This window comes from Pituophis catenifer, unplaced genomic scaffold, assembly GCF_029215685.1.
Source record: "Pituophis catenifer annectens isolate HBS135680 unplaced genomic scaffold, rPitCat1.0.hap2 SCAF_2, whole genome shotgun sequence".
NCBI classification, from domain to species: Eukaryota; Metazoa; Chordata; class Lepidosauria; order Squamata; family Colubridae; genus Pituophis; species Pituophis catenifer.
In genome coordinates, this window is record NW_027256882.1 from 149302644 (window position 1) to 149329892 (window position 27249).

At 38.7% G+C, this 27249-nt stretch overlaps 1 protein-coding gene across 1 annotated transcript in view; it reads left to right on the top strand.

The window, feature by feature from the left end:
• Window positions 1–27249, top strand: part of SPATS2 (spermatogenesis associated serine rich 2) — a 59561-nt gene that overhangs the window by 26705 nt on the left and 5607 nt on the right. Inside the window, exons 3-9 of the mRNA XM_070937762.1 lie at window positions 10642–10721; window positions 11557–11665; window positions 13490–13539; window positions 15237–15498; window positions 16404–16616; window positions 18469–18604; window positions 25397–25455. Coding sequence (XP_070793863.1) covers window positions 10642–10721; window positions 11557–11665; window positions 13490–13539; window positions 15237–15498; window positions 16404–16616; window positions 18469–18604; window positions 25397–25455 — 909 coding nt within the window. The remainder of the gene's footprint in view (window positions 1–10641; window positions 10722–11556; window positions 11666–13489; window positions 13540–15236; window positions 15499–16403; window positions 16617–18468; window positions 18605–25396; window positions 25456–27249) is intronic.

Sequence of the window (27249 nt, forward strand, 5' to 3'; positions counted from 1 at the left end):
TTCTGTCCTGATCTGCCTGGGCCTTTTATGATGAGAGGATCAATATATCGTCCAGGTAACAGACCATGTGGACAGAAGCTTCCCGGACAGACGCCGCCAAGGCCGCTAAGATCTTCATGAAGATTCGAGGTGCCGACAATAGTCCAAACGGCATGGCCTTGTACTGAAAATGGCGCTCTGCATAGGAGAATCGAAGGAAGCACCTGTGTGTTGGGTGGATCGGTACATGTAGATAGGCCTCTTTGAGATCCACCGACTGCATAAGGTCTCCTTTCCAGATGCATCCCAGGATGGTGCGAAGGGAATGCATCTTGAAGCGCCGATATAGCACATGCAGATTGAGCTGTTTTAAATTGAGAATTCCCCCTCCAGCCCCCCGAACTCTTGGGTATGAGGAATAATATTGAATAAAACCTGGTCCGTACCTGATCTTCCGGAACCGGCTCTATGGCCTCGATGTCCAACAGATGTTGAACTTCGAGGTCCATGAGGTGTCTCTTTTGAGGATGGTCAGACAATGGACACTGAATGAACCGGTTTGGGTGGGGGTGGAGGTAAATTCCAAAGTGAGGCCTTGGGAGATAGTTCGTAGAATCCAGGCGTCCGTGGTGGAGAGTTCCACTGATGGTAAAACGACTGGAGTCTGCCGCCAATGGGTGGTAGAGATGGCGAGTCACTTACCTGATGGAAAGAATGGGATCCAGCACCACAGAAGGGATGTTTGAAGGTGGTAGAACGTCTGCCTCAGTCACGGAAGGCGGCTGGGTCAGATGACAGGTAATATTGTTGAGATGCATATTGTGGAAAATAGGACCCACTGGGCCCTGATCCTGCCCGAAAGGGCTGCTGGCCATAAGGTGAGAACCTGCGATCTGACCATCGATAGGATGAGAGGAGCACTTACTTTTTATCACGACCTTCCACCAAGATAGGGTCCAGAGCCGCTCCAAAAAGGGAAGATCCTTTATAGGGAGAGCGGTAAGCCACCATTTGGACTTCGAGTCAGCTCTCCAATGACGAAGCCACAAGAGGCGTCGAGAAGTCACAGTAGATGCCAGCGCTCGGGAGGCAAACTTTGCCGCATCAAGGGAAGCATCGGCCGAATACTCCGCAGCAGCCAAGAGTTTGGTCACATCTTGATGAAGTCGCACCTCCTCCGGAGACAATCTGTCCTGCAGCTGACAAAGCCATATTAGGGAGGCCCTGTTAAAAAAGGATGCCGAAGTCGCTGCCCTAATAGCCCAGGCTGCTGCTTGGTGGGTTTTACGAAAGGACATCTCTGCACATTTATCCTCCATTCTAAGACCTTCGCCCACATCACCTGTAAGAACTGAAGATGAAGTGAGAGTAGCTACAGGGTCATCTACAGCTGGCAATTGCAACAAGGCATCTAGTTCTGGAGCAGAACAATACATTCGTTTATCATGGTAGGTAGGACCTGAAAGAGACCCTGGACGTTCCCATGGCCTTTGAATCACCTGGGAGAAGAGATCTGGACAAGGCACAAAGTCTTGATCCAGCTTGGGTAACATGAACAAGGAATCATTAGGATTAACCTGATCCTGAGATTGAGAAGAAGGGTCAAGGGTTTTGCCCATACTTGTGGCCACCTTAGCCTTATGTAAAAGAGATTTAAATAGGGAAGGTCTGAATAAATCCGGAAAGGCAGGCTTATCTGGTGTCATGTCCTCGTCCTCAGAAAGTTCAAAGTCATCAACATAATCATCGTCTTGTACATGCTCATCGAACTGGTGATATACCTGCCTCGAAGGAGGAGAGTGAGCAGTAGGCGCAGATGAATACGTGCTAGCGCCAGTGCAAGATGGTTGTAAAAGGGTCTGTTGTTGCAACCCCACTCAAAATATACGAGTGATTGCTTGTGAAACCAGTGACTGGAAGTCCAAGGGCTGTCCCACATTCTGGCAATCTCCGGTACGGATACTGTCTGCATTGGGGGAAATTGTGGCCTCTGGAACCGTCTGCGACATCTGAGATGATACAGATGACTGAGGTAAGGGCGCCCCATGAACATAAGGTAAACCCTGCTCACGAGGAACAAGAATAAAGTCACCTTGAGGCCAAGTCACCAAATCAGGGCCCTGAGAATTGGAGTTAGGGGAAGGAGGTTGCTGGGCCACCGGGACATCAGTAGACAATTCTAGGGAAGGCTGAAATTGAGTTAAATGTTTTGCTTTATTAAACTGGCATTCTAAAGCATTATGTCTACGCAAGGCATCCTTGTCAATTGTGACATTCTTTTTAAGAGACTTGGACTTGGACTTGCCTGCTTCATCCAAATGCTTAGTTTTAGACTTCCTTTCCTTTTCCCTGAGGATTTGGGAGGAGAAGGTCTAGGAGGAGAGGCCTCCTGCTCCATATCTGAAGACAAAGGCGAATTTGCCGTTGTTCTGAGGGTTGACTAGGAGAAGTCAGGAAAGGTACAGTAAGGTTCACACTATGCCAAAACCCCAAAAGGTAAGTAAAGGGTTTTTTTTTTGTTTTTTTGTTTTTTGTTTTTTTAAACTTTCCTTATATGAAGCCAAAATCCAGACAAGGAAGAGGCAGGCTGGAGGAAGGTCTGTGCCCTCAACACCACGCTTCGCTGAAAGGCTGAGGCTGCTGCTGGTGGGCGTTAACAATTCCCTGTCAGCGGAGCCGCCCTTTTAAGGCAAGGAGGCTAGGCACAGAGGCTGCTTCCTGACAAGCCGCAAACGAAAGAATGCTGGCCGGTGCTGACTCTCGCTCCTGTCAGCCGGCAATGAAAGCCTCCAGACAGAAAATGGCGGGAACTGTCAACCGCCGCGAAGCTACATCCAAGCTCCACAGAGTATGCCTTCAATTGACAGGGACTCCGTTGCTGCAAATCAGTCCCGGAAAGTTGCGAAGGTGGAGGCGGTTGTACTGGCACGCCGGAAAACCCACTCTTACCCGCGGCAATAAAGCGAGAGGTGCCCGAAGGCAAACCTCTGCAAGCTGTCAAAAAAGGTTAAAAACAAAATGGCGAAGCAGCGGCTAGCGTCCCGGAGCCCCAGGAGCGCTAACTCACTGATGACAGCTGTCAAACTCCCCCCCAGCGCATAGCTCTCCGACTCAATCGCCAAAATTTAAAGTAATTTAAGAAAATTTAAAAAAATGTACGAAATGAAGGCAAGATACCAGAAAAATGCACAAATGTAGTAGACAAAAGGCACTCAGGTCTGAAGCCAATTGCTGAGTGAAAAGACTGACAGGATAGAGACAAGGGGGCGAAAGCGGAGCTGCAGAGCAAAATTATTGGCACTCAGCAAAACCAATCACAGTGAAGGAACCCAGGAGTAGGATTGCCGGAACAGCGAGTCAGGAAAATAGGTGTACATAGAAGAATATCTGGGGCTCAGGTTTGAAAAAGAGTTGCAATCCTTACAAATAATTTCTGTGGGGATTGAATGAACTAGTATCTTTAAGAATTTGATCAGGAAAATAGCTTATGAGAGGTGTCGGTATGAAACTTGCAAGTGCTATACTTGACCTTAGCCAAAAGGCTGAGAAACAAATGAAAATTGAAACAATCCACTTATGTTTAAGTCCTGAGAGAATTTTTCTGACATGTGTACAGTAAATGTGTTAATATTGGACATTTGTCTGAAAAGGCTTTCTGTTTCAGCCTGATATAAATAGCCCTCTGAAGGTAGTTATTTTGTTTTCCAGGTTATCCTCTTTTAAATCTAGTAATAGAATTTGCAGCTCCCTAATGTGTCATGTTCCTTTCTGTAACTTGTAATAAGTAGATCCAATTGTAATTTGATGGAATTGGAAACTGTTTTCAAGTATAGTTTTGCTCTGAGTTGCAACAGAATAGTCTTGATAAGTTACAAAGACAAGCAGTTTAGATTGTAAAAAAATGCTAATTTTGTATTATTTGTGATTAACTTAAAAGCATACATTTATTTATAACGAAAACCAAAAATGGTTCCAATCCCATGTGTCAATCAATAAACGCATGGTGTCACTTCAGCCTCTAAAGGACAATACAAAATACTTTCACTTGTAATAACTAGCAGAAAACCAGTACTTTGAGGTCAATATACCACCAACCCTGCTACTCAGGTGTGAAGCTACTAGGCCAGAAGTAAAAACAGATAGTTGGCCCCTCCTTCTGACGGCGTTCCAAATTATGTTCTCCTCCAGCGCTGACATGAATGAAAGAGGGAGAAGCTTTGCTTTAATGCTGAGATGAACTTTTACCTAGTTCCCTGCTCTTTAGTAGATAGCGTTACCTGGGTGACAGAGGGAGGGGGAAATTCCTGTGAAAAGAAAGTGTTTGGGACGAAGAGATGTATCTGCACGATGGCCAATGAGACATTGGGGTTGAAGAACGGAAAAGGAGGGGTTTGGAAGGAGGGGCCAGTTTTGGCTGCAGAAAGAGTTCAGGGATGTCGTTCTCCTATTCTTAAATAAAAAAAAAAGATTCATTAGAGACCTTGTGTTTGAGAATGAAGTTTATTTAAAATAGCAACGAAACCTGACACCTTCACTGTATTGGCATACCTACCGTTGCCTATCCTATCCTATCAAAATCAGGATACGCTTCCCCCTTATCTGAAATCCCCCCCCCATATAATATCAAATATTTTTGGCTACTTTCTGCACAGTTACAGAACCTAGACAGCCAGGAATATGGCAAAGCCATTCATATGGAACCCAACCATGCACCCACCACTTTTCTACTGTCATCCTAATTCCTCCCTCCAAGTGTTCCTCTTGCAAGGATAACCTTATTAATGTACCCTGCCATAGCCCCTGACATCTCACTATGAGTGGAGGACCCCCTCAAACTGCTGACCCAATTCACCTCTTCTGCTGCCCACAAGACAGTGTCACGCGCTTGGGTCATTCTATTGATAGAATTCTCAGAGGGATTCCAATGTTACCAGGAGTCTCAACCTGAGCTGTAAACAACTCTAGCATTTCAGTTGCTAAGCCCATGAAGCCCCCACTAGACTTAGGGCATTATATCTTGACCCTGTTGTCCCATTCTTAAAATGCGTAGAAGTAAATCAAGCTGCACTGACACCCAGCCACAGTCCAACAGGAATTACCCAGGACAGGAAATTGCTAGTAATTTTCCTCCAGTTTCAAATTCTTGAACCTGAAGCTTGCATTCCGTCATGGTGAAGCACCATGAACTGAATTTCCTGATGGCCATTCTTGCTCTCTTCCAAATCTGCAATATCTATCCAAGGCACTGCTTCACCAAATACCACTTTACCTCATCCACACTGGCACATTCGACCAGCTCCAGTCTGTTAAAGACCCTCAGCTCTATCCAAAGTCACCACTCCTACATCTATTATTCTCTCCACCCGCAACTACCAGTTCCTTTTGGAAATATTTTGAAAGATGCCATTTAGTGCCATTTTAAAAAAAAAATACTGCAAAAATAATCTGACTCCAATTTCTGACAAAAGGGTGAATTTTATGTAATCTTATTTTTCTGAGAGCAGTTGTGTTTTAGATTATGTCGTTAACTGTAATTAATTTGCCTACTCCACATTTGTTTTATGGAACAACGGCTTTGGTTACATTTAGGTTTTTATCTTCCCTTGTTGAAAAAGAAATGAGCTTATGGAAAAAGCAACTGCAAAAACCACACTACAATGTTGACTTAGTCATGACTATAGTTCATGGAACAATGAAAAGCATGGTCCATCTTTTAAAAAGGAATTTGCAGCTAAAGATTTTTTTTATTAGCAATAACTTTTGTGTTGCATCAGAATTTCTCACTTAGAAGAGTTTCAGTATTTGTTTTCAGCTGTATAGGAAAGCTGCAACAAAGAAAAATAGCTGTCCATCTTGCAGTTCTTGTTGAATTTAGGGTTGCATAAATGTATATCTATAAATATTGCTCACTCTTTTAAAACTAATCTCCCTGAAATGGAGATTTAAAATTTCTAAAAATTTCTAGAATTCTAAACAAATGTAACCCCATAAGTTCAAATTCCCTTTTTTTTCTCTTTCTAAAGAGAGAATATATTTGCACATAAGTTGCAGAATTCGGTAGAACAACAAAAAGTCAGCAAATGCAGTTCCATTTTATACAGGTTGTCCTCGATTTACAACAGTTCATTTAGTGACCATTCAAAGTTACAACATCACTGAAAAAAGTGACTTATGACCATTTTTCAGTTACAACCTTTTTAGCATCCCCATGATCACATGATCAAAATTCAGATGCTTGGCAACTGGATCATACTTATAACTAAGTTCATGTGATCCCCTTTTTGCAAACTTTTGACGTGCAAAGTCAATGGGGAAGATTCACTTTACAACCATGTTGTTAACTTAATAACTGCAGTGATTCACTTAACAAGCAAGAAAGGTCGTAAAATGGGGCAACACTTAACAAATGTCTCACTTAACAACAAATTTTGGGCTCAATTGTGGTCATATGTTGAGGATTTCCTGTATAAGTGACTTATACTGGGTCTTCTTTTCAATCAGAACTAATGTTTAATATTGTTTCCTTAGCAATTAATGTAAGTCCTAAGAATCTTAGTTTATTAAGAAAAATGTTGATTTTTCATGCTACAGATTATTGTATAAATGCAATTGGCAATGGGAATAATTTTTTTTCTTTGACACTTAGTTCCAAAGTATCACTGAAGTTCAGTATGACTGCCAAGATGCCTTGCTTGTCTCTTGAGTCTTTCATGCTGTTAGCAATAGTTAATCATATAGGCAGCTAACGTTATATGGACATCTGAATGTAAAATTTAATAGATTACTATGAGAGAATGAATCCTTCAGGGCCTCTAGTGCCTAAGTTGTATATAGGAAATAAATTGGACAAGGCCACATGCCAAACCTATGCCCTCTGAAAGCCTTATATTAACAAGACTACTCTCCACAATGGGAACCAGAAAGCTGTTTAAAAGATAAAGGATGCAAACCTAATTACAGATAGTCCTTGATTTACAACCTTTCAACTAGTGACCATTCAAAGTTACAATGACACTGAAAAAACTGACTTGTGGCCATTTTTCACACTTAGAACTGTTGTAGCATCCCCAGATTACATGATCAAAATTTGGACACTTGCAACTGGCGTGTATTTATGAGAGTCGTAGTGTCCCCAGGGTCATGTGATCACCTTTTGCGATCTTTTGACAAGCAAAGTCAATGGGGAAGCCAGGTTTATAGAAACCTTCATACTACTATACAGATTTTAATGTTTTCTGGACATAGTAGGCCATTAGCTGTAATTCCAACTAATGAATCTTTCCCATTTTCCTTATATTTGGCCTCAGAGCCATAGAGGGCTGGGGATAGAGTGGCGGTGGGGGCCTCCCAAGAGATGATTATGATTTTGATCTTATTTTGTGATAAGCCTTTTCAGTTAGTTCTTGAAGAGTTTGTTGAATAATGAACTGAAAAGAAGGTGCTTGAATTTCTAGCAATTCCTACTTAGGTATGATTAATTAAGTGAAGTTTCTCTTCTGTGGTATAAAATTGCCCCCAATTATTATTTCTTTATTTTTTTTGCTGTTATGACAATAAGAAATGTCCTTCCTTGTTCAGTCTTTGATGTGCTATTTTCTATGGAGTGCTGCTACTGAGTAATTGGGAAATAAACAGGATGACTAAATAGTCATCCTATTTAGCAAGCATCTCTTGGCAAGCAACATGGGCTTTCCTCACTTTGTCAGGTTGCTCTGTCTTTTATGGAAAGACAGAGCAACCAGAGAGCAAAGATTTAGTTCATGGTTGACCTGATGGAGGTGCATGGTTAGTTTTTCATGGTCATTGTGAAGTCTCAGAAGTAGACTTGCATCCAAAAATCCACAGCAATGTGCAGGACAGACAAGATTTAAAATCCTAATAACTCACTATGTAGGACAAGACACTGCACATCGTCACATCTCCTGCATCTTCCTATATATTACAAGATTATATTATGAACAAATTCTGTGTAGCCTACGGCAGCAATTTTCAAACTATAATCTTTGAAGAAAAATGTTAAGGGCCATTTTAAATACTAGCTTTTCCGGTGTTCCATCCATTCTTCTCAGAACAGAGAAAATGGCATGAGCTATGGAAGAAGGAAGAGCTCACTGTTTTTTCTCCATAGGTTCTTTTTTTTATAGATAAAAATTCCACACTTACTCCCACACTGTGCTCACATCTTGAGATCTGTACCTTGGCAATCACATATGGAAAGTTATATAAATGGTTTGCTATATACAGTGTTTTCTTTTGCAATTGTAATAATGCTGACATGGTAGGTTGGTGGGATCACCTGTAACCATAGTTCATGTTAAATTTATAAGACCATAACTATACTATGTCTTATAAATTTAACATGATTACAAATTAATATGCAGTCTGTTTTCTAGCATACTAAATTAGAAGTAAGCAAAAATGCCACTGTACCTTGATGGCATTATTATTGATAGAAGATTCCATTTTGGGGTTTCATCTTAATAAGGAGCTTGGGAAAAAGGCTTGGGAACAGCTGACTGAACTCTTTCTAACACCAATTATTTCTTAAGGTTTATTTACTAAAATAGTGTCAGAATAATTGGTTACTTCAATGCAGTCAGCAAGTAACAAATATATTGTTGCTATGGTGAATAGGTTGTTCCTAGTATTTTAGTTATTTTAATAATTATTTTAGTATTTAGGAAACATGATTGAATGATAATTTGAATGTGAATTACTTGTGGTAACTGCCTGCATATGCTTATCTAATAAAGAGATGTTATGCCTGGCTGGGGAATTCTGGGAGTTGAAGTCAATAAGTCTTAAAGTTGCCAAGATTGGAAACCCCTGTTTTAAAGCAATAAAATACATGCTTGACCTCTTAATTCTGAAGTCATTATGGTACAAATGTATTTTTGTGAAAAGAGGACTGTTAAATCAATGTTAGCAAACAAGTTGAGATTTGTTTAATGATCTAAGAGGAATAAGTAATTGATTTCGCCAAACTGCTTTTTCAACTATTTCTTTGTAAAGGAAAAATACCTCAAGTCGTTATTGGAGAGAATAAAGGTATTATGCAAATTAATATTCCATTATTCCTCATGCAATATTTCACTGAATTCCTCATGCAATTCAAAAGACAGAGCAATGTCTGTTAAAATTAAAAGAGTCATCAAACTAATGCATCTCTGGATAACCATTGAAAGAAAGGTGAATATTACATGTTTACTTCCTGGTTGAACTTTGAATTTCAGATCTGGAGACTTTAAAGAATTTTCAGATAAAATATCTCAAATTACATTTGCTGTAGTACTGATTTCTGCATCACCAACTAGATATTTAAGTCATCAAATAACTCATTTGCTGCTAGATCTAAAACTGATAAAAGGATAGACCTGTAATATCCCTATTTGGTGGCATGTATAAAAGCAGAATATCTAATCATTTTTCATGAAAATTATAATAACTAGTAGACGTAATAATGCATTACAGAAATCCTGCACTTTATATAACCAAAAGAGAGAGGCAATATTCAATATAAAATAAAATCTTGAAGCTGAAGTGGATTCTTGTTCGTAGATTTGGTATCTTATTTTTTGTATTAGCAAAGAGCAGAAAAAAATGTATCCAGTTTCCATAATTGATTCTATATTGCCAATTTGAAAAAGGTTTCATTTATTCATTGCTTTTGTGATTCTTCTGGGAGTTTTTCTTTTAGGGTTGCTAATGTAAAAGAATTTCAATATATTCCCAAAAATAAATGGGTTAGGAAAGAAACAGAACTAGTGTGTCTCTTGATAAACTGCACTGTCAATCTAATATTCTGGCTATGAGTTTCAAACAAAGATAGTGGATTCCAGTTGATTGTTAGACATGGCACTGCTTTAAATGTTGAATTCTGATCTTAGTTGAGTGGGCCAGTGTCATCTTTGAGGTAGAGAAGGGTATCTACCTCAGGGTTAAAATTTATACTTCTGCTACATAGCTTATTATTTTTTGTGAGCTGGGAAGAGCATAGTAGAACTGGGTACGGAATCAATGGAGATCAGTTAAAACCCAGTCATTTTTTATCCAGCAATCCTGAAAGTAAGAACTGATTCCACACTGCTATTAACAATGACCTCAGCTATATCAGCATTGGAGGATGAGTTTTTCCCAAACAATCAACTAATGACTAATCAGCCTTGGAACATAGAATAGCCAAGAAATGTTTACAGCTAGCAGGAAACACAGCTTGCTATAATTCTGGTCTAAAAATAGAATTACCCTGAAAATTATGTAGAATCTAGTGATAGACATTAAGAAGAACTTCAGTATGCCTCGGGACATAGAAGTCTGAATTTCTGACTTTGAAAACTATTCAGTTAATACTTTTCTAGTGCACATTTTAATATTTGACTAGTTTTGCAATATTGCCAGAACTGTTTGTTTCAGAAGTCTGCTTCAAAAAAGTATGTACTAATGCTGTGGTGCTCAGCAGGTGAAACTGATACGCTTTCTGCCTCTCCCAAGGGGGTGTGCCTGCAAATTATTGCTTTCAGGGATTGGATGAGTTATTCTAGCATAATTTCCAGCCTATATTTATATGATTCTGCACAGAACGATCTATAACTGCAGCTACTCTCTGAACTTAAATTTTTTCCTTGTTGAATTCTGAACATTCATTTCTTTCTGACTCTTCAGATTTGTCAGGATTTATTTTTGATGTGCAGTCAAACACCGTGATGGCCCAAGGAGGTACCTTTGAAAATATGAAAGAGAAGGTAAGTAATATCTTAACAGTTACTTCATTAAGAGCTGAAAATAGCATAATATTGTTTTGAAAATCAGAAAGTATGATGATTCCTTTGAAGTATGAATAGAGCATACAGGGAAATTTTCAATTTACAATAAGTTCTTAACTTTTATTGTAACCCTTTTGCTGTAGGAAGTGGTATCTTCCACAATTGCAACCATTGATTGACAGATAGCTTGTCTCAGAATAACAGAATTGGAAAGGACCTTGGAGGTCTTCTAGTCCAACCCCCTGCTCAGGCAGGAGACCCTATAAATTTCAGACAAATGGTTGTCCAATCTCTTCTTAAAAACTTCCAGTGTTGGAGCATTCACAACTTCTGGAGGCAAGTCGTTCCACTGATTAATTGTTCTGTCAGGAAATTTCTCTTTTGTTCTAGGTTGCTTCTCTCCTTGATTAATCTCCATCCATTGCTTCTTGTGCTGCCTCTTGTTGTCTCATGGCTGAACATTTGTTTTTCCTCTTCTTTTTTAAGCTGGTATTGATTTGGGGACAAGCTTTTCTGGTCAGACTGTTTCAGAGCATATTTGCTTTTCAGTGACATCTTAACCAGTGAAAGCTGGAAGGCTTTACTCATGCTGTGGGCTCATATTGCTTGCAGCTCTAATGTAAGAGTTTGAAATGGGTTTAACACCACACACAGGCTGCCAGAGGAAAAATGAATGGGCTGTTCCCAGAGTAAAAACGAAACTGACTTCAGTTTAGGAAAACAGAAACTTAATTTTTCTCCTGTATTGGCAGTTGCACATATTTGTCTGGGAAGTAAGTGGCTAACGTGTGACCTGCATATCTCATTTTTCTAGATTAGTGCTGTGAGAGCGATAGTCCCTAACCGCAGCAACAATGAGATTATCCTAGTGCTGCAACACTTTGATAATTGTGTAGATCGAACTGTACAGGCTTTCATGGAAGGTAAGTTCTTAGTTCCTACCTGAGATGTTTTCTGGCAGGACTCAAAAAATAAATATGATGAAAAAAAGCAATGGGTTGTCATTTAACATGTAATCTTACTATAATGCAATTACAGAATACTAAATAACTATTGAAATATATTTATACATTCCTTCATTTTCTGATACTGTGGTGTTTCAAGATATGTAACTAAGGCACAGGACTTATTTGTATTGTATGATACTTAGAGTGTATAAGACTTAACCTCTCTACATCAAAGTTAGTTATGAAGGAAATAGAAAATGTCTGCCCTTTTTATTAAATAATTTCTAAATTCTATTTTCGTTGTTGAAACTAAAAATGGCTACCTGGGGTGGAGAAAAATGAGCGGTGCGCTCAGTTAAAATTCCACTTTAGACATTGAGTTCTATGTTCTCCAGTAGCAAAGCACATTCACAAGTTTTCTCCATAACTCATTTACACATGTTCATAGGAACTCATGGAAACTGAAATTTTCCTTGCCTAATGAAAGACTCAGCAGGAACTACTTAGGAAGTTTATTTGCTGCCTTTGGAAGCTCTGAGTGTTGCCCCAGAGACACCAAAGGTTGTTATTAGACTGTCATTTTAATTGTAACAGAAGGGGGGGAAAAACATGGCAGTAACATACTAACTTAAATAAAAATGAAATTAATGTTTTTTTTAGGTGATTTAACACAGCACTTTTTATTGTTGTGTGCTCTTAGCCCAGAAGGTGTTGTGCATCTTTTTTCTAAACAATATAATCCTTTTTTAAAAAAAGGTTTCATTCTTTATTCTAAATGTGGCTTTATCCTATGACTTCTTTCACAATCTATTTCAGACTTCTGAAAACAAGACTTTCTGGTTAAACCTAGAATTCTACGCTTCAGGGCCTAGATTAGGGAAGCATTTTTTTCTGAGATCATTCTGTTTGGAAATGAACTAATGGATTAATGCCTTTCATTAGGTACTAAAATTAATCGGAAAGTATGATTTCAGAAACTTGTGTAAGAACGCTACCATTGGCTTTTGGCTTCAATAAATCAGTCTTAAACAGCTTTCTATGAAGCATAGAAATCCTAAAACCTTGTCACTATGATACAAAACCACTTTGTCTAAATTGTGTCCTAAAAGTACCTATTTAGCAACTTAGCTTTTACTCAATGTCTCGTTGACCAATATTCTTCAGCTTTTATGTTTTAAATTCCAACAATTATTTTGGAAAAAATTCAGGTCTCACTATGATAGCAATAATACTTAGACTTATATACCGCTTCACAGTGCTTTACAGCCCACTCTAAGCGGTTTACAGAGTCAGTATATTGCCGCCAACAATCTGGGTCCTCAATTTACCAACCTTGGAATGATGGAAGGGTGAGTCAAGCTTGAGCCTGGTGAGACTCGAACTGCCAGCAGCCAGCAGTCAGCAGAAGTAGCCTGCAGTACTGCATTCTAACCACTGCGCCAACCACGGCAAACTTCCCAAGAATATATTTACATATTTGTAGGCATTTTGTTACTATATTTATTTTTAAGATAAATTTTAAAGATTTCACACTTCAGTGGCATATTCTGGTCTTCCCTTAAGAACCACAATCATTTTTTTTTAAAGTAACAAAAACAAAATAGTCTTCTATCTATCTTCTGGCCAGAAAATAAATTCATATCTTTTCTGTCTTTATGCCATTTTTTGCTAGCAGCGATATAAACTTACTGTGTGATATTCCATTCATGTGATATTCCATCCACCTTTATGTTTTGCTATTGTTTTGTATAGCTAAGAAGCACATAAACCGTAATAATTATGTGCTTTTTTTCAAAACAGGAAGTGCTACTGCAGTGTTGAAAGAATGGACGGTAACTGGCAAGAAAAAGGTTAGTCTTGGTTTGGATTTGAGCTTGCTTTGATATTCTACTGAATTATAATGAGTCTGTTGATATTCCAGAGACTTCAGTTCCTCATTCTTAGGTTCTCCCTCCTCCACCAAGAATGTTGGCATCCCCAGTAAACCATTTATAAGTTCCAAAGCACCTATAGGACCTTCACTTAGTATCTTTCAGGCTTCATACCCATTTTTCCTTTAACACTTTTTTTTAAAAAAGGAGTGCTATATAAACAGAGAACTTGCATGATCTAAATTTACCAATGGATATTACACACCTTCTTAGAAGATGAAAACTGTTGTGGCTAGAGTCCATTGCTTTGGTTAGAAGTGTGCCCAAATAATTAGAAAAAAAATACAAAAGTAAGTTAGGGTGTAAGAACTTAAAGTATGAATGACCAATCTCATCTGTTTCTCTTCTGATAAGTGATGTTTTGTGGCCAGATGTTCCCCCTGTTGCAGTCATTTTGGAAATAGTAAGAGTATTCTGTTTATTTTTATTTATTTAATACTATGGTCAGGGATCTTCACCCTGCTGTTAGTCCCCACAACACAATCTTGAAATTCCAACAGAGATTCTAGAAATTCACTAGAAATTCTTCTAGTCCCAAAAGCCTGACTACCCCAATAAAAAGGGAGAGAGCCCTTGAAAGGGGTAACTTGAAACTCATTGCCAATCTTTATGAAGCCTTTCCTTTATTAATCCTCACATTGGCAACATTAAATTTAATTTATGATGAAGGTCAGCCTTACAGCAGGGATCCATAGCCAATCCACAGTCATGGCCCATTAGCTCCTGTTATGTGTCATGTGGCATAACTGAGGTGATGCAACTAGTTTAAGTAAGAGGGAATGACTTTTTTAAAAAAGACCTCTGGGGAAGGGGAAGAGAAGCAAAAAAATTCCAGTACTTGCTTAAGGCTATTAGAGCATTCTGTAACATCAGGTGGGATTTCTCAGGAACACTGAATATATGATATGTAAGACCTCTGCCGGGTTAGAACAAGGTGTAACCTGACCAGCATTTTCCATATGTATACACTAATTCATTCAAGGTCTAACCTGACCAGCATTTTCCATATATATAAAAATATATCCATGATAAAAATCAAGTATACACTAATTCATTCTGTTCTTTTAGTAATGTATCTTTTATTTTATGGACACCGAGAGCCTATGCACCAAGACAAATTCCTTGTGTGTCCAATCAAACTTGGCCAATAAAAATTCTATTCTATTCTATGTAGAAGGCTTAAGGATATGTGTGATGGTAAGGTCTCACCCATTAACTATTTGAAACACAACTCTGAAATTGTCCTGTCTTCTGAGATTTCACAAAGCATATTTTTTTCCTGTATTTGTATGGAATTGTAGAATGTGCATATTTCTGAGAATAGTCAGCCCTTCAGACTAATTTGGGGTAAATTGCAGCAATTTTAACATCCCTTAGAGCCACACTGTCTCTCTCCATAAATGGCCGCTATATACTGCACACTTGAATTTCATAAATATCACAGTCTGTCAATTCTGGCTGTTAAATAAATCCATCTCACATTTAAGGGATCGTCTTAAGTCCTGACTGCTGAAGAATTTAATTCTTTTATATTCAGGCAATAGTAATAATATTCCATTTCATACCAGGAGTTAAGCTTAGTTTCTTCTCTCATAATGTCGGTGTCTTAATTCTAGAACAAAAAGAAGAAGACCAAATCAAAACCCTCTGCAGAATCAAGTGCCAACCTTCCTGACCCCAGCAAGCCAGCAGCCACTGAAGAAGAACAGTCTGCAGTTTCATCAGAGAAGGGTGGGATTAACGGTTACCATGTCAATGGTTCAACCAATGACACAGAGTCTGTGGACTCACTCAGTGAAGGCTTGGAGACACTTTCCATTGATGCGAGAGAGTTAGAGGAGAGCGAGCCTGCTACACCTGAGACTCCTGATGGGGCAGGTTAGTTCTCTGTTGGATTATTATGAAAGTCAGAAAGTCTGTATGGGTAAGGAAGGCTTCCTTCTTCCATTCTACTTGTGTAGTGCCGTCTGCCACATTTCATTATTTAATAACCAAACAATTACAGTTTCCCTTCCACTATTCAGTAGTTGCCACTGAAGGAGATGAATCATTCTTTTTCAAATTACTTTGACTCTTCCCAGGTTTCCAAAGAGGGGGAAAGAGGTAGAAATGGAAGCAGCATGACAGTAATAATACTAGATAACTAGAATTTGTATTTAATTATATAATCTGACAAATCCATAGATTACATGGGCAGTGAATGTACTGAAATAGAAAATTGGGTACCATGTAAACCAGGGGTGGGCAACTATGGCTACTTTACGACCAGTCAACTTCAACTCCCAGAATTCCTGAGCCAGCCATTCTGGGAGGTTTTTTTTTTTTTTAATTTGATTTATATGCCGCCCTTCTCCGGGGACTCAGGGCGGCTTACAATGTGTTAAGCAATAGCCTTCATACTTTTGTATATTTATACAAAGTCAGCTTATTGCCCACACAAACTGGGTCCTCAATTTACCTACCTTAGAAAGGATGGAACGCTGAGTCAACCTTGAGCCTGGTGAGATTCGAACTTACAGTAATTGCAGACAGCTAGTGTTAATCACAATGCTATCAGTCTGCTGAGCCACCAGGCCCTTAAGTTGAAGTTTATAGGCCGTAAAGTTGCTATAGTTGACAAGCCCTGATGTAAATTCTAGGTAGGCAGATGTTCACTATACAGAGACACTCTAGAAAAGTAATTTGGAATTCCAGTCTACATAAAATTCCTTATCCTATTGTTCTTTTTTATGTTATTTTATGATTGTGGGAAGTTTAGAGTAACTCTTTTTTCCCTTCCTCAGCATTGTTACAGTTTGAAAATGGAATAACCAACTTGAGTCCAAAATCTGCAAGCACGCGGTCTTCCCAGAATACCCAGTCCCTCAGAGTGCAACCTGAATTGAGAAATGCTGGCAAGCCACTCTCCAGATCTGCTTCCAGCATCCAGTCTCCAGCTCCCTCATCCCTAGCAATGCTGGATGAGATCCCTGTGCCCCCTGGAAACAAAAAACTAGGTAGAATTTACAGATCTGTGACATGATTCTGTTCTCTTTTTAGTTTTTCTAACAAGTTCTTTGTTGCAAAATAATTATAGGGTGCCAGTTGACATTTGTTTTAACTCTAAAGCTTGTAATTCTTAGTGTATATCTCATTAGTTGTTGTGCTGTGGTGGATTGTACAGGACTTTGATCCTGTTCAAATCTTGCTGAGTCATAAAGTTCATTGGGTAACCATGTACCAGATCAGCCTAACCTTCAGCTGTTTCAGAGATAAGCAAAAAGAGCCTAATCTATCATTTCAGATATTCCTTGGGAAACAGTAAGATTAAATTAAATGGAATCTAAAATTGAAGTTGTTATTTTTGTTCTGAATACTTAATGTGCAAATATATGAATATATTTTACATAAATATTAAGATGAAGATAAATATTCAGGACATCTCAGTATAATTATTCTTGACATGCTTATTGATAACCTTTTAATATGCCTTAAACAACAAATCATTTGTCATCATGGGGGTTTTATTGCTTTTTAACATAAGTAATATGTTGGCTGCTGCACTGGGATTGGTAAATGAAGAGTGGAATCCTGTGGAAGTTGATTGCCACTTCCTCTCCTCCCTGATTTCGATCAATCACTTCATCTTGCCTATTTCAGTGTTAAATTGCTGCCACTGTATAATTCTCATTTAGTTTTATGATGACTTTGCAAATTCAAAATTGCTATAGATCTGTTCAAGCCTGATGGTATAATACCTGCTTGCTCTGTGAATAAATGCATTCACTGGGCACAATATTTTTTCCAGTTCTATTTGAATTCCTTTATCTATTTCTATTTGGGTTGCAGAGAGCTGTTACATAATATATTGCATTAATAGTGGGGAGTAATTTGCAGAGCACATTAGGTAGCTAGAGTTACTTGAAACAGGTTGTAATTGACTTACCAAGGGGCACTGAAAGATTGTAAATTATTTAATATAAATATTGTATCCTTTGGGGGCAGGTTGTAGACTACATTTTTTCCTCAACTGGATATACAATAAAATGAGAATTAGTTGACTTAATTATTTAATTAGCTGGCATTGCTCAATGATTCACTCTGTATATTTAATGTGCAACATAGTTTTAGAAAAGTGTGCTCTCCCTTGTAATCATTATATTCCTTATCCCAGCTTTGCACACTTCTTTTTTCCACACTGTGAGCCTCAATGAACCTGGGTGGATAAATGAGACGCAACAGCCCTTGCTGTTCCTTCTCTTATTTTCTGTTCTTCTCTTCTACACCTGTCAGCAAATAAGACCTTCAAAATCTTGATTCTAAACATGGTCATTATCCATAGTTTTGGGGAGACAGGAACATCTGCCTCTTGGCAGCAGCGTTTCAGCTTTTTGCTTTAACAAGGACCATAACAAGCAGCTTAGGAGAGGGGAGCACTTCAGTAATTTCTGATGACAGAAAGAAGCTTGGAAATGTGCTTTTTTGGAGATAGCCAGCAGAGAGTCTAACCTTTGCAACCGGTACTTAAGCCTTAAATCTTCCCTTTTAGAGGAAACAGCAGTTTCATGCAGATTTGATCGTAAAGGGGACAGTCAATCTTAGTGTGAACTTTACAGTTTTATTCACAATTAGATATTTTCTCTTTATAACTCAATGCTGCTATTTTATTCCTGGAACATTTTTTTCTGGTAAATATTTAGCAGAAATATTTGGAAGAAATGACATTCAAAGTAGCATTCAAGTTTCTTTGAACTCCCTTTTTCATGTAATGAACAAATACTTTATGGCAAGTAATTTGTAGTTTTGATAATTATTGGAAAATTTGCAAGAAGTACTGATGCTTTACTTTATTGTGTTCTTTTTGGATAGGTTCCAATATTGAAAAATCGGTAAAAGACCTCCAGCGATGCACCGTGTCACTGTCTCGATATCGGGTTGTGGTTAAAGAAGAGATGGATGCTTCCATTAAGAAAATGAAGCAGGTCTTTGCAGAGCTGCAGAGTTGGTATGCTAATACTCCAAAATCTGGTATATTCAAGAGTGAACATGATGTTAAAGGATTTAATTAAGAACAATGCCTTCCAATTTCCCTTTTTTCCTTCACCAAACTAGTCCTTGCCTGAGGGTATATATGCAGCATGATTAGTTGGAGTCATATAGTAGCGCATTAGTTGGGGTCATATCACGTGTTTTATAAAAATAGGGATTTCTTTTTTATTTGAGGAGAAAATTGCAAAATTTAACTATAAATTTAACTATAATGGCCTCTGACTACCAGATTCTGGTGATACTGTATGATGTTAGGATACAAACTATTTCCAAATAGCATCTTTATCCCGAAATAAAACAACTATGTATATGGGTGGCTTTATGTAGGGAACCCATGGACTTAGGAATGCAAGGTTACTAAGAATAGATGCTTTAAAGATAATCTATAGCATTGCAACATACAGTAATTGCTTAATATGTTCTCCTAATTTTTTAGAAACTGGCTTATGATAAAAATGGGCCAAACAAATGTTCTGTACATATATGCAGGATTTCACTGACCACTTTTAGTAATGAATCCTCATCATGGTTGAGAAATCTATTGCATTTACATTTCAAATGACCAAGTGATTAAAGTGATTTAAGTTTTTTATTTATTTATTTATTTATTTTTACATTTTTATACCGCCCCCTCTCCTGAAGGACTCGGGGCAGTGGACAGCCATAATTAAAAAACATACAATAAAAACATTAAAATACTATAAAAACAGAATTAAATTTATATTGGCTCCCCCAATTTAAAACCCCTTACCCATAAAATTCAACAATTAAAAGATTCTTAACCCAGCCTGGCTTGCTGAAATAAAAAAGTCTTCAGAGCCTGGCGGAAGGTCCGGAGGTCCGGGATCAGTCGTATCCCTGGGGGTAGCTGATTCTTCTCTTCCCCACAGAGAAGGCTCTTCCCCGGGGGGCCGCCAGCCGACATTGCCTGACCAACGGCACCCTGAGGAGGCACTCTCTGTGGGAGCGTATTGGCCGGTGGGAGGTTATCGGTGGCAGAAGGTGGTCTCGTAAATAATCGGGCCCTAAGCCATGGAGCGGTTTGAAGATGAGAACCAATATCTTGAAGCGCACCCAGAAGACCACTGGAAGCCAATGCAGCTCGCGCAGGAGAGGTGTCACGTGGGAGTGATTAAAATAATTTGATTCCCAACTTTCACAAAGCTACAGAATGAACAAGAAACAATTCCTGCTTAATACCAAGTGAGTTTAAAAAGTTAGTTTGAAATCTGAGCAAATAAATGGAAATTTTGAGGACAAAATTCTTTTCCATGCCAAAAAGCATTTTCATTTTCAAATCTTAGCAACCTGAGATCAAGGGACTTGAGGGGGTTTATAGGCTGACTTAATCTATCACAGCTCTGTGTGTTGCTTATCAAACACATTGTTAGAGTATTAAAATGGATGGTCTAAATAGCTAAAATTTGTACATACCTGTACTAAAATCTTTGCTATTTATCTCACATACAGCCTTAAGAAAAATAATGAAAGCATTTTTTTTTTAGTGAGGGTCACTTGCATCTGATTTATTTCTCCAAGGATACATATTGGAATTGTAGGCAAAGGAGAATCGTGAAAGATTCCTCAATTGAAGGCTAGCAGCCTCTGCATACTTTTAATATTTAGAACTAATTCTCATTACAGATTTTGCCAGTAGATTTGTTATTCAGTATTACCCACATTCATTTGGATGGTGTGTTTTCCTGCAGATATCTCTTCCTTCAGCATAAAAAGCTAGTGCTTTTTATATATCATATCCTCCTGTGTCACTCCTCTAATCTTTGCTTCATCATGCGTCATGCTTTAAAAGGTTAAAGACCTTGTTTCAATAATTCTGCTTGCTGTGGGGCAGAGTAAGGGCAGAAAGCAGGAAGTGCAGTTCCGTGACACAGGGAAATGCATGGCTAGTTTGGAAGTAAGCCAGTAGAACCTCCTTTAATAAATGCCAGATAAAGAATCAAGGGTTTGTTATTTGTTCTTTCCTCAAAACGGGATGATTGCCATCCTGCAAGTAAGGTTGTGTATCTTTGAGCCACAGCATACAAATCCCTTTCTATTCACTTCTGAGGAAAATTATTTGCATCAACACATAAATGCAGCATTGCTGGTTCAATGTAGGAAGTCTGTCAAGAGAATTGGTTTTGCAACTGTTGGCGTTTCAAATATTATGTTCTCTTGATATACATTGGTTGTAGTCACTTGCTGGAAGAGGTGTTGAAGGAATTGCCACAATTTTGTAAACTAAAACAGAACAAGTAATATTTTATAGCATCCCTTCAAAACTTAATTATTTTGCTTTAGGAATTCATAATGTACTCATTAGGCAGGCTGTGTTTTTTTTTTTAAATATAATGATGAATTTATAATATTTGGCAAAAAGAGGAAAACCCATTCAGGAATACCTTGCCATGTAACAGACTGAAGTGTTCAGTTTCCTGAAGATCAAACCCTCGTGCTAAATATTCTCTGCATTACTCTTTCGCTGTTTTCACCTTTAGCTGTTCTACGGTAATGTTTAATAACTCTGCAAACTGTATTTTCAGTTTTTATTTGACTTGTTATCACATACTATCACCTTTTGTTTTATATTTTTATTTTCATCAGAGTTAGGGTTAGGGTTGTTCATCCACAATAGAGCTTTCAGGGGTCACCTGAACTCTACATACTATTTTGTAATTGAGAAAGTATGGCAAAAAAAACATTTACCTGATGGGAAACGCTCTTTGCTACTTCCAAAAGAAATGAATGTGCTGTGAACTCCTGAAGTTATTGCCAGGAATGAAGATTTTCAGGTTTTGGGTATCACTGCTCAAGATGCTCAAACTTTTAAATATATAAGTTCAGTCTATAATTTCTGAATTTTTCTGAAGTTCCTATTGAAGGACAAATCATCTGTCTCTGGGAGCATATCACAAATGCAGCCTAATTAGTCCTTTAAATTCTGTGATTGCCTTGAACACTAGAATTATTTTGGGTTAAAGCACAAACAATAAGCAGGCAGACCACCCTTGAAGGTATAATAAAAGAAAATACAAGGTATATAGGCAGTTAACTCTTTCAGGCTTACTTTTACCTAATATTGGTCTGAGAAATAAATCCATTGCTTAAGACTTCATCAGCCTTGCCTTCAGGATTGTTTTCAAACACACATTCTCTGGTTCCCCTGTACAGATAGTTCATTCAGCAACCATTCAGAGTTACAATGGTACTGAACCAGGAGACTTACAAACAGTCCACATAGTTATAGTTGTTGCAGCATCTCTGTGGTCATGTGATCACAATTTGGGCACTTAGCAATCAGCATTTATTTATGATGGTTGCAGGGTCCCATGGTCATAATTTGTGGCCTTCCCCTCTGGCTTCTCACAAGCAAACCCCAGTGGAGAAGCCAGCAGGAAGTTGCAAATGGCAGTCACATGATGTTCTGCTTAATGACTATATGGGATTTACTTAATGATGGGAACCAGAACTGCTGTTGTAAGTTGGCATGGTATATGAGTTTGCACTTTACAACCATATCACAATGGAGTTGCCAGTCCCAATTAAGTGAGGACTAGTCCTCTTTCATTCATAAAGGCAAGCAATAGAACTCTACTTTGTAGCTGCTTTAATAATAATAAAGGCTGATACCTACCCTGACTTCATTCTCCTCACCGTAAGGATTTTATTGTCTTTCCTTGGCTTGCTGCCCTGAATAGAAGCTGGAACATATTTATGGGTGGTTATTAGGATTTAGAATTGCATCATCATCCATGGCCTTTATTATCACAATCTCTGAACCATTGCTGGGATTGTTCAGCCTCTTGAAATGCAAGCTTTCAGTGATTATATTTTATCCGTTATCAGTTGTTCATCTGGATGCATCTAAACTGGAACCTATTCATGCAGATATTCAGAATCTGATATCACCCATCTCTGCATGTTGTCACCCATTTCTACATGACTTAGTGGTACGGTGTGATAGATAACTACTCCAAATTATCCTCAACCCCTCAGAAATTTGGAATTAAAACTGAAATATCAGATGATTCCTTTATCTCTTTCTCGGATGCATGACCCCTTTAGGAAACCTCTGAGCTTTTTCAAATTCCATAAGATTGCTATATTTTGGGGGCAAGGGGTGTTATTTTTATTAAAATATTTAAAGGGACAGAATAAACAGCTATAAAAAAAGGAGATAAGAGATGTAGTGGATAAAAGATAAAATGTCAACAAATAATGTTTTATTTATTTCCTTCCTTGTTATTGAGGGTGGTAGTGAAGATCAGAGAAGCAGCTGTATGGCGAACAGCTCTTGGTATCCATGCCAACCTCTGCCGAGACTCCTGAGGGGAATGTCTTTTCAGAGACTTTTAGAGGTTCTAATGATGCCCATAAATAATCTCTGCATTTATTAGGCCATTTTTTTCTCTCACAAGTATTATAGCATGGAGTATGAATGAGCTTTGCCCCCTGTAAACAAATTCCTGGCATTCCATAGGAATAAACTGATGCTGCGAAAGCCTGTTCTCTTGCATTTCAACCAAGAATTTATTCTTTCTATTTCTTTCCAAATCTGTCTTCCTCTTTGGCATATGCTAGGCTTGTTTAAGAGGATAGAAGTCCTTCATAAGGAACAGTATATTCTCCTCGACTCTGAACAGATTAAGAAAGCAGTACCTGTGTCATTCAAAACATTGCTATTTTGATATGGTGTGAGCTGGCAAAGGAGCCCAGTCTATACTGGACCATTCCACGTCAGCTACATATGTGCCTCCTGATTCTTGTATTGTATAGATCTGGTACTAGTACCATCAGTTTTTATTCTCAATCAACAGTTTTGTCTAAATGGCTCTTTGGCACTAACCAAGAGGAAATGAGAGCGAAAAAGAACAGAGTAACGATAAACCTGAAACTCTGGTTCTTCAAATGGTCCCCAGTGTACGTCAAGCCCCCAGGTTAAGAACACCCTGGTTTAAGGACAACCCAGAGTTCAGTCTAGAACCTGTTATAGCAAAATCTGAGTTAAATACACAATGATTCAAATTAAATACACAAGAGTTCAAGTTAATTACACAATACTATTTATTCAGTATAATACTGTTCTGGCTTACATACAAATTTGACTTAAATGCAGATCTTGGGAACAGAACTTGTTCTTAAACTGGGGATTATTTCTGTTCACAAAATGAACACTGGTCCCCTCCTCCATATCAGATACGTGATTCTGCTTTATCAGTTCCAGTCATTACTACAGCAGTTGCTAATTTGAGGAGAAAAACAATAGTTACTACTTGCAGGGCAGAGTTCCCCAACCTTTCTGGATTGGTGGCGTGGCGGGCGGAAAGGGGATGATTTGGGGGGAGGGGCAAGCGCATGTGCACATGTGTGCTCCTGCGACATTTACAGCGATGCAAACGCAAGTGGGGCCACGAGCATCCGTGACACGGCGAGCGTCCGCAACAAGACGAGGGCGAGTGGGGCTGTGATTGTCCGCAACAATATTTGTGTGAGTGGGGCTGTGCATGTGCACAGAGGCACGCCCATCAGGCAGCCACTCATGTGGCCCAGTAGTGATTAGCCCACGGCCCAGTAGTGGGCCGTGGCCCACAGGTTGGGGATCCCTGTTATAGGGGACAAGTTATAATGAGGCTCAATTTCCTGCAAAGAATAGTTCTGGTATGTTTTGAATTGGGTGCTTGCTTTGCCTTGTATAGGCAAATTCACAGTTGACCATTTGAAATATGAGAATTATAGGCAGTTAAACACTTTAGTAGGCCATAGTGATTGCTACATGGAAATTAGAAATAGATCAGCACACTGTAAATAGCTTTGCAAATAAAAGCTTAAAACATCAAGATAGTTACGATTTTTGGAACCAAAACAGTGATAAACCATGTAGAATTTCAGTTACTGTATTTTTTGGAGCATAAGATGCTCCAGACTATAAGACGCTACCTTTTTTGGTGAGGAAAACAAGAAAAAGAAATCTGCCTCTGCCTCCCAGCAATTTTGCTTCGTTGCAGCAAATAGCCTGCTTTACTTTCATTTTCGTTTTCAGCATAGTTTGATTAGCACAAGAAAAAAAAATCTGCTCCCAGCAATTTACCTCCTTTGCAGCAAGCAGCAGAGGCCTGCGCAAAACAGCTGAGAGTCGGGAGGCATCCAAGGGACAATCAACATGTGCTAATTAGGCTGTGCTGAAGCTGAAATGGGCTGTTTCTTCTTGCTGCTTGCTATAAGGAGGTAAATTTCTGGGAGGCAGAGGCCAAAGGGTGGGGGCCAGTGGGTGGGCGGGGCTACATTCGGTATATAAGACGCACCTAAATTTTCACCCCCTTTTAGGGGAGAAAAAGCGGAGTATGTCTTATACTCTGAAAAATACGGTAGTTAACCTAAGAAAAAGAGATGCTGGAAGTCTGAGAAAAAAAGTTGACTTGTTCCTTGTTAGTGATATTTATCCATTCAGTGTTTGAAAGCTTATTGTATAGCAAGGAACTGTTTTCATCAAGGAGGCAAGGTTTTGTCCCAATTTAATGGCCTGATTGATCGTTGAGTTGATTTCTGAGAGTTATAGCCTATGAATATAAGAATTTTAATCTTTATTTCTTTCCTTCCTTCCTTCCTTCCTTCCTTCCTTCCTTCCTTCCTTCCTTCCTTCCTTCCTCCGTTCCTTTCCTTTCCTTTCCTTTCCTTTCCTTTCCTTTCCTTTCCTTTCCTTTCCTTTCCTTTCCTTTCCTTTCCTTTCCTTTCCTTTCCTTTCCTTTAGCCTCATGGATCGAGAAGTAGCCCTACTTGGTGAAATGGACAAAGTAAAAGCAGAAGCAAGTAAGTTTTATAAAACACAACTATGTTAATATCTTTGTAGTGAAACCAGTACAAGACCACCAGATGTTTGAAATAAGCAGTCCAAGACAAAATGCAAAGAAGGACTTCCGTTTCTGGTGTTTCCAGATATGCAAATTGGCTATTTTTTTAATATCACATCTAGTTGTATAGGTTCATGTTTCAAATATCTTGTAATTATAGATACATGGGTAAGATCCGGTTTTACTCTTGACTTACAACCATTCATTTAATGACCCTACAAAGTTACAGAGGCACTGAAAAAAGTGACTTATGACTACTTTTCACACTTACGACATCCCCATGGTCACATGATCAGAATTCATGCGCTTGGCAACTGGCATGTATTTTTGACACTGCATTGTCCTGTGGTCATGTGATCACCTTTTGTAACCTTCCCAGCTGGTCACCTTTTGCAAATGTTTAATGAAGCAAAGCCAATGGGGGAAGCCAGATTCGCTTAACAACTGCATGATTTACTTAACTTCAGTGATTCGCTTAACAATTGTAGCAAAAAAAAAAAAAAAGTAAAATGGAGTGCAACTCACTTCATTGTCTTGCTTAGCAATGGAAATTTTGGGCTCAATTGTGGTCGTAAATCAAGGATCGCCTGCATTTATTTTCCAAGTATACTGCCATAGTTAATCCCAGTTGCCACTACACCAGGACTGCATCTGGGATTTCCTCATTACAAACACAATGTTAAACAGAGTCCTGTTATGTGTGCATTTATACACTGATTTACTTATCCTGGATGAAAACTATCACTGTCTCATTCTCTGTGACCATTCCAGTGGTATGAAACTTCTCACTTTAGAGTCCAAATATGCTGAAAAGTGCAAGAATAAAATATATGCCCAGCCCGATTGTCTGATTTGAGACTTGAATTAACTGTTTGTGATCCTATAATCTTCATATCTAAATTAAGTTATGGCTACCTATGTTATAAAAGAAGCAATTCCCATTACCTCTCTTAGTAGAAAAACTGGAGTTCTTTCTGTTTAAGTTCCCCAAGCTTTATTGTAGTATCTGCATTGTTTTCTCCTTACAAGACAAAAGAACTGCTTTGATACAGGGGTGAAATCTACTTTCCTTCCTTACTGGTTTGGAAGTGCACACGCTGCGCGTGTCACAGGATGTGCAGACCTTCTGCGCATGTGCAGGAGGTAAAAAACACATTACTGCCTGGTTCAAACCAGGAAATAATGACACCTGGCCGGGTGGGTGGAGCTATGCTCTGCCATTGCTACCGGGTCACCAAACCACTGGCCAAAATTGCTACCGGATCAGGTGATCCGGTCCGATCCAGGAGCATTTCACCCCTGCTTTGATACCATCTTTCAATGGGAAAAAAGTACAGGAGAAAAGAGTTATAAACTGCATCCCACCCCACCCATTGCAATCAAGCAAACAACCAATTTGACTTGGTAACTTTTTTTAATTAAAAGGGGAGAGAGAAAAAGAAAGCAAAAAGACCTTATTCACAGTTTGAGCTACATAAGAATCTGTCAATTTAAGGAAATTAATAGTTCTCACCTGTTGCTCAGGTAATTGTCCCCTGGCATTTAAGTCCAGTCTTCTTAGGCATTTTCCAAGGCCTCAAGTATTTTTCAGATGTATTGCAGAGCTGGAGCTGACCTTTGAAGGATAAACTAAAATATCGGGGAAAGGAGAGAATAAGGGCAGGCAGGAATTAGATTTGTAGCAACTTAGACATTGTTTTGTGCTTTAATTGGTTAATTATCGTATTTATTATAAACATTATTGCCTTTTGGG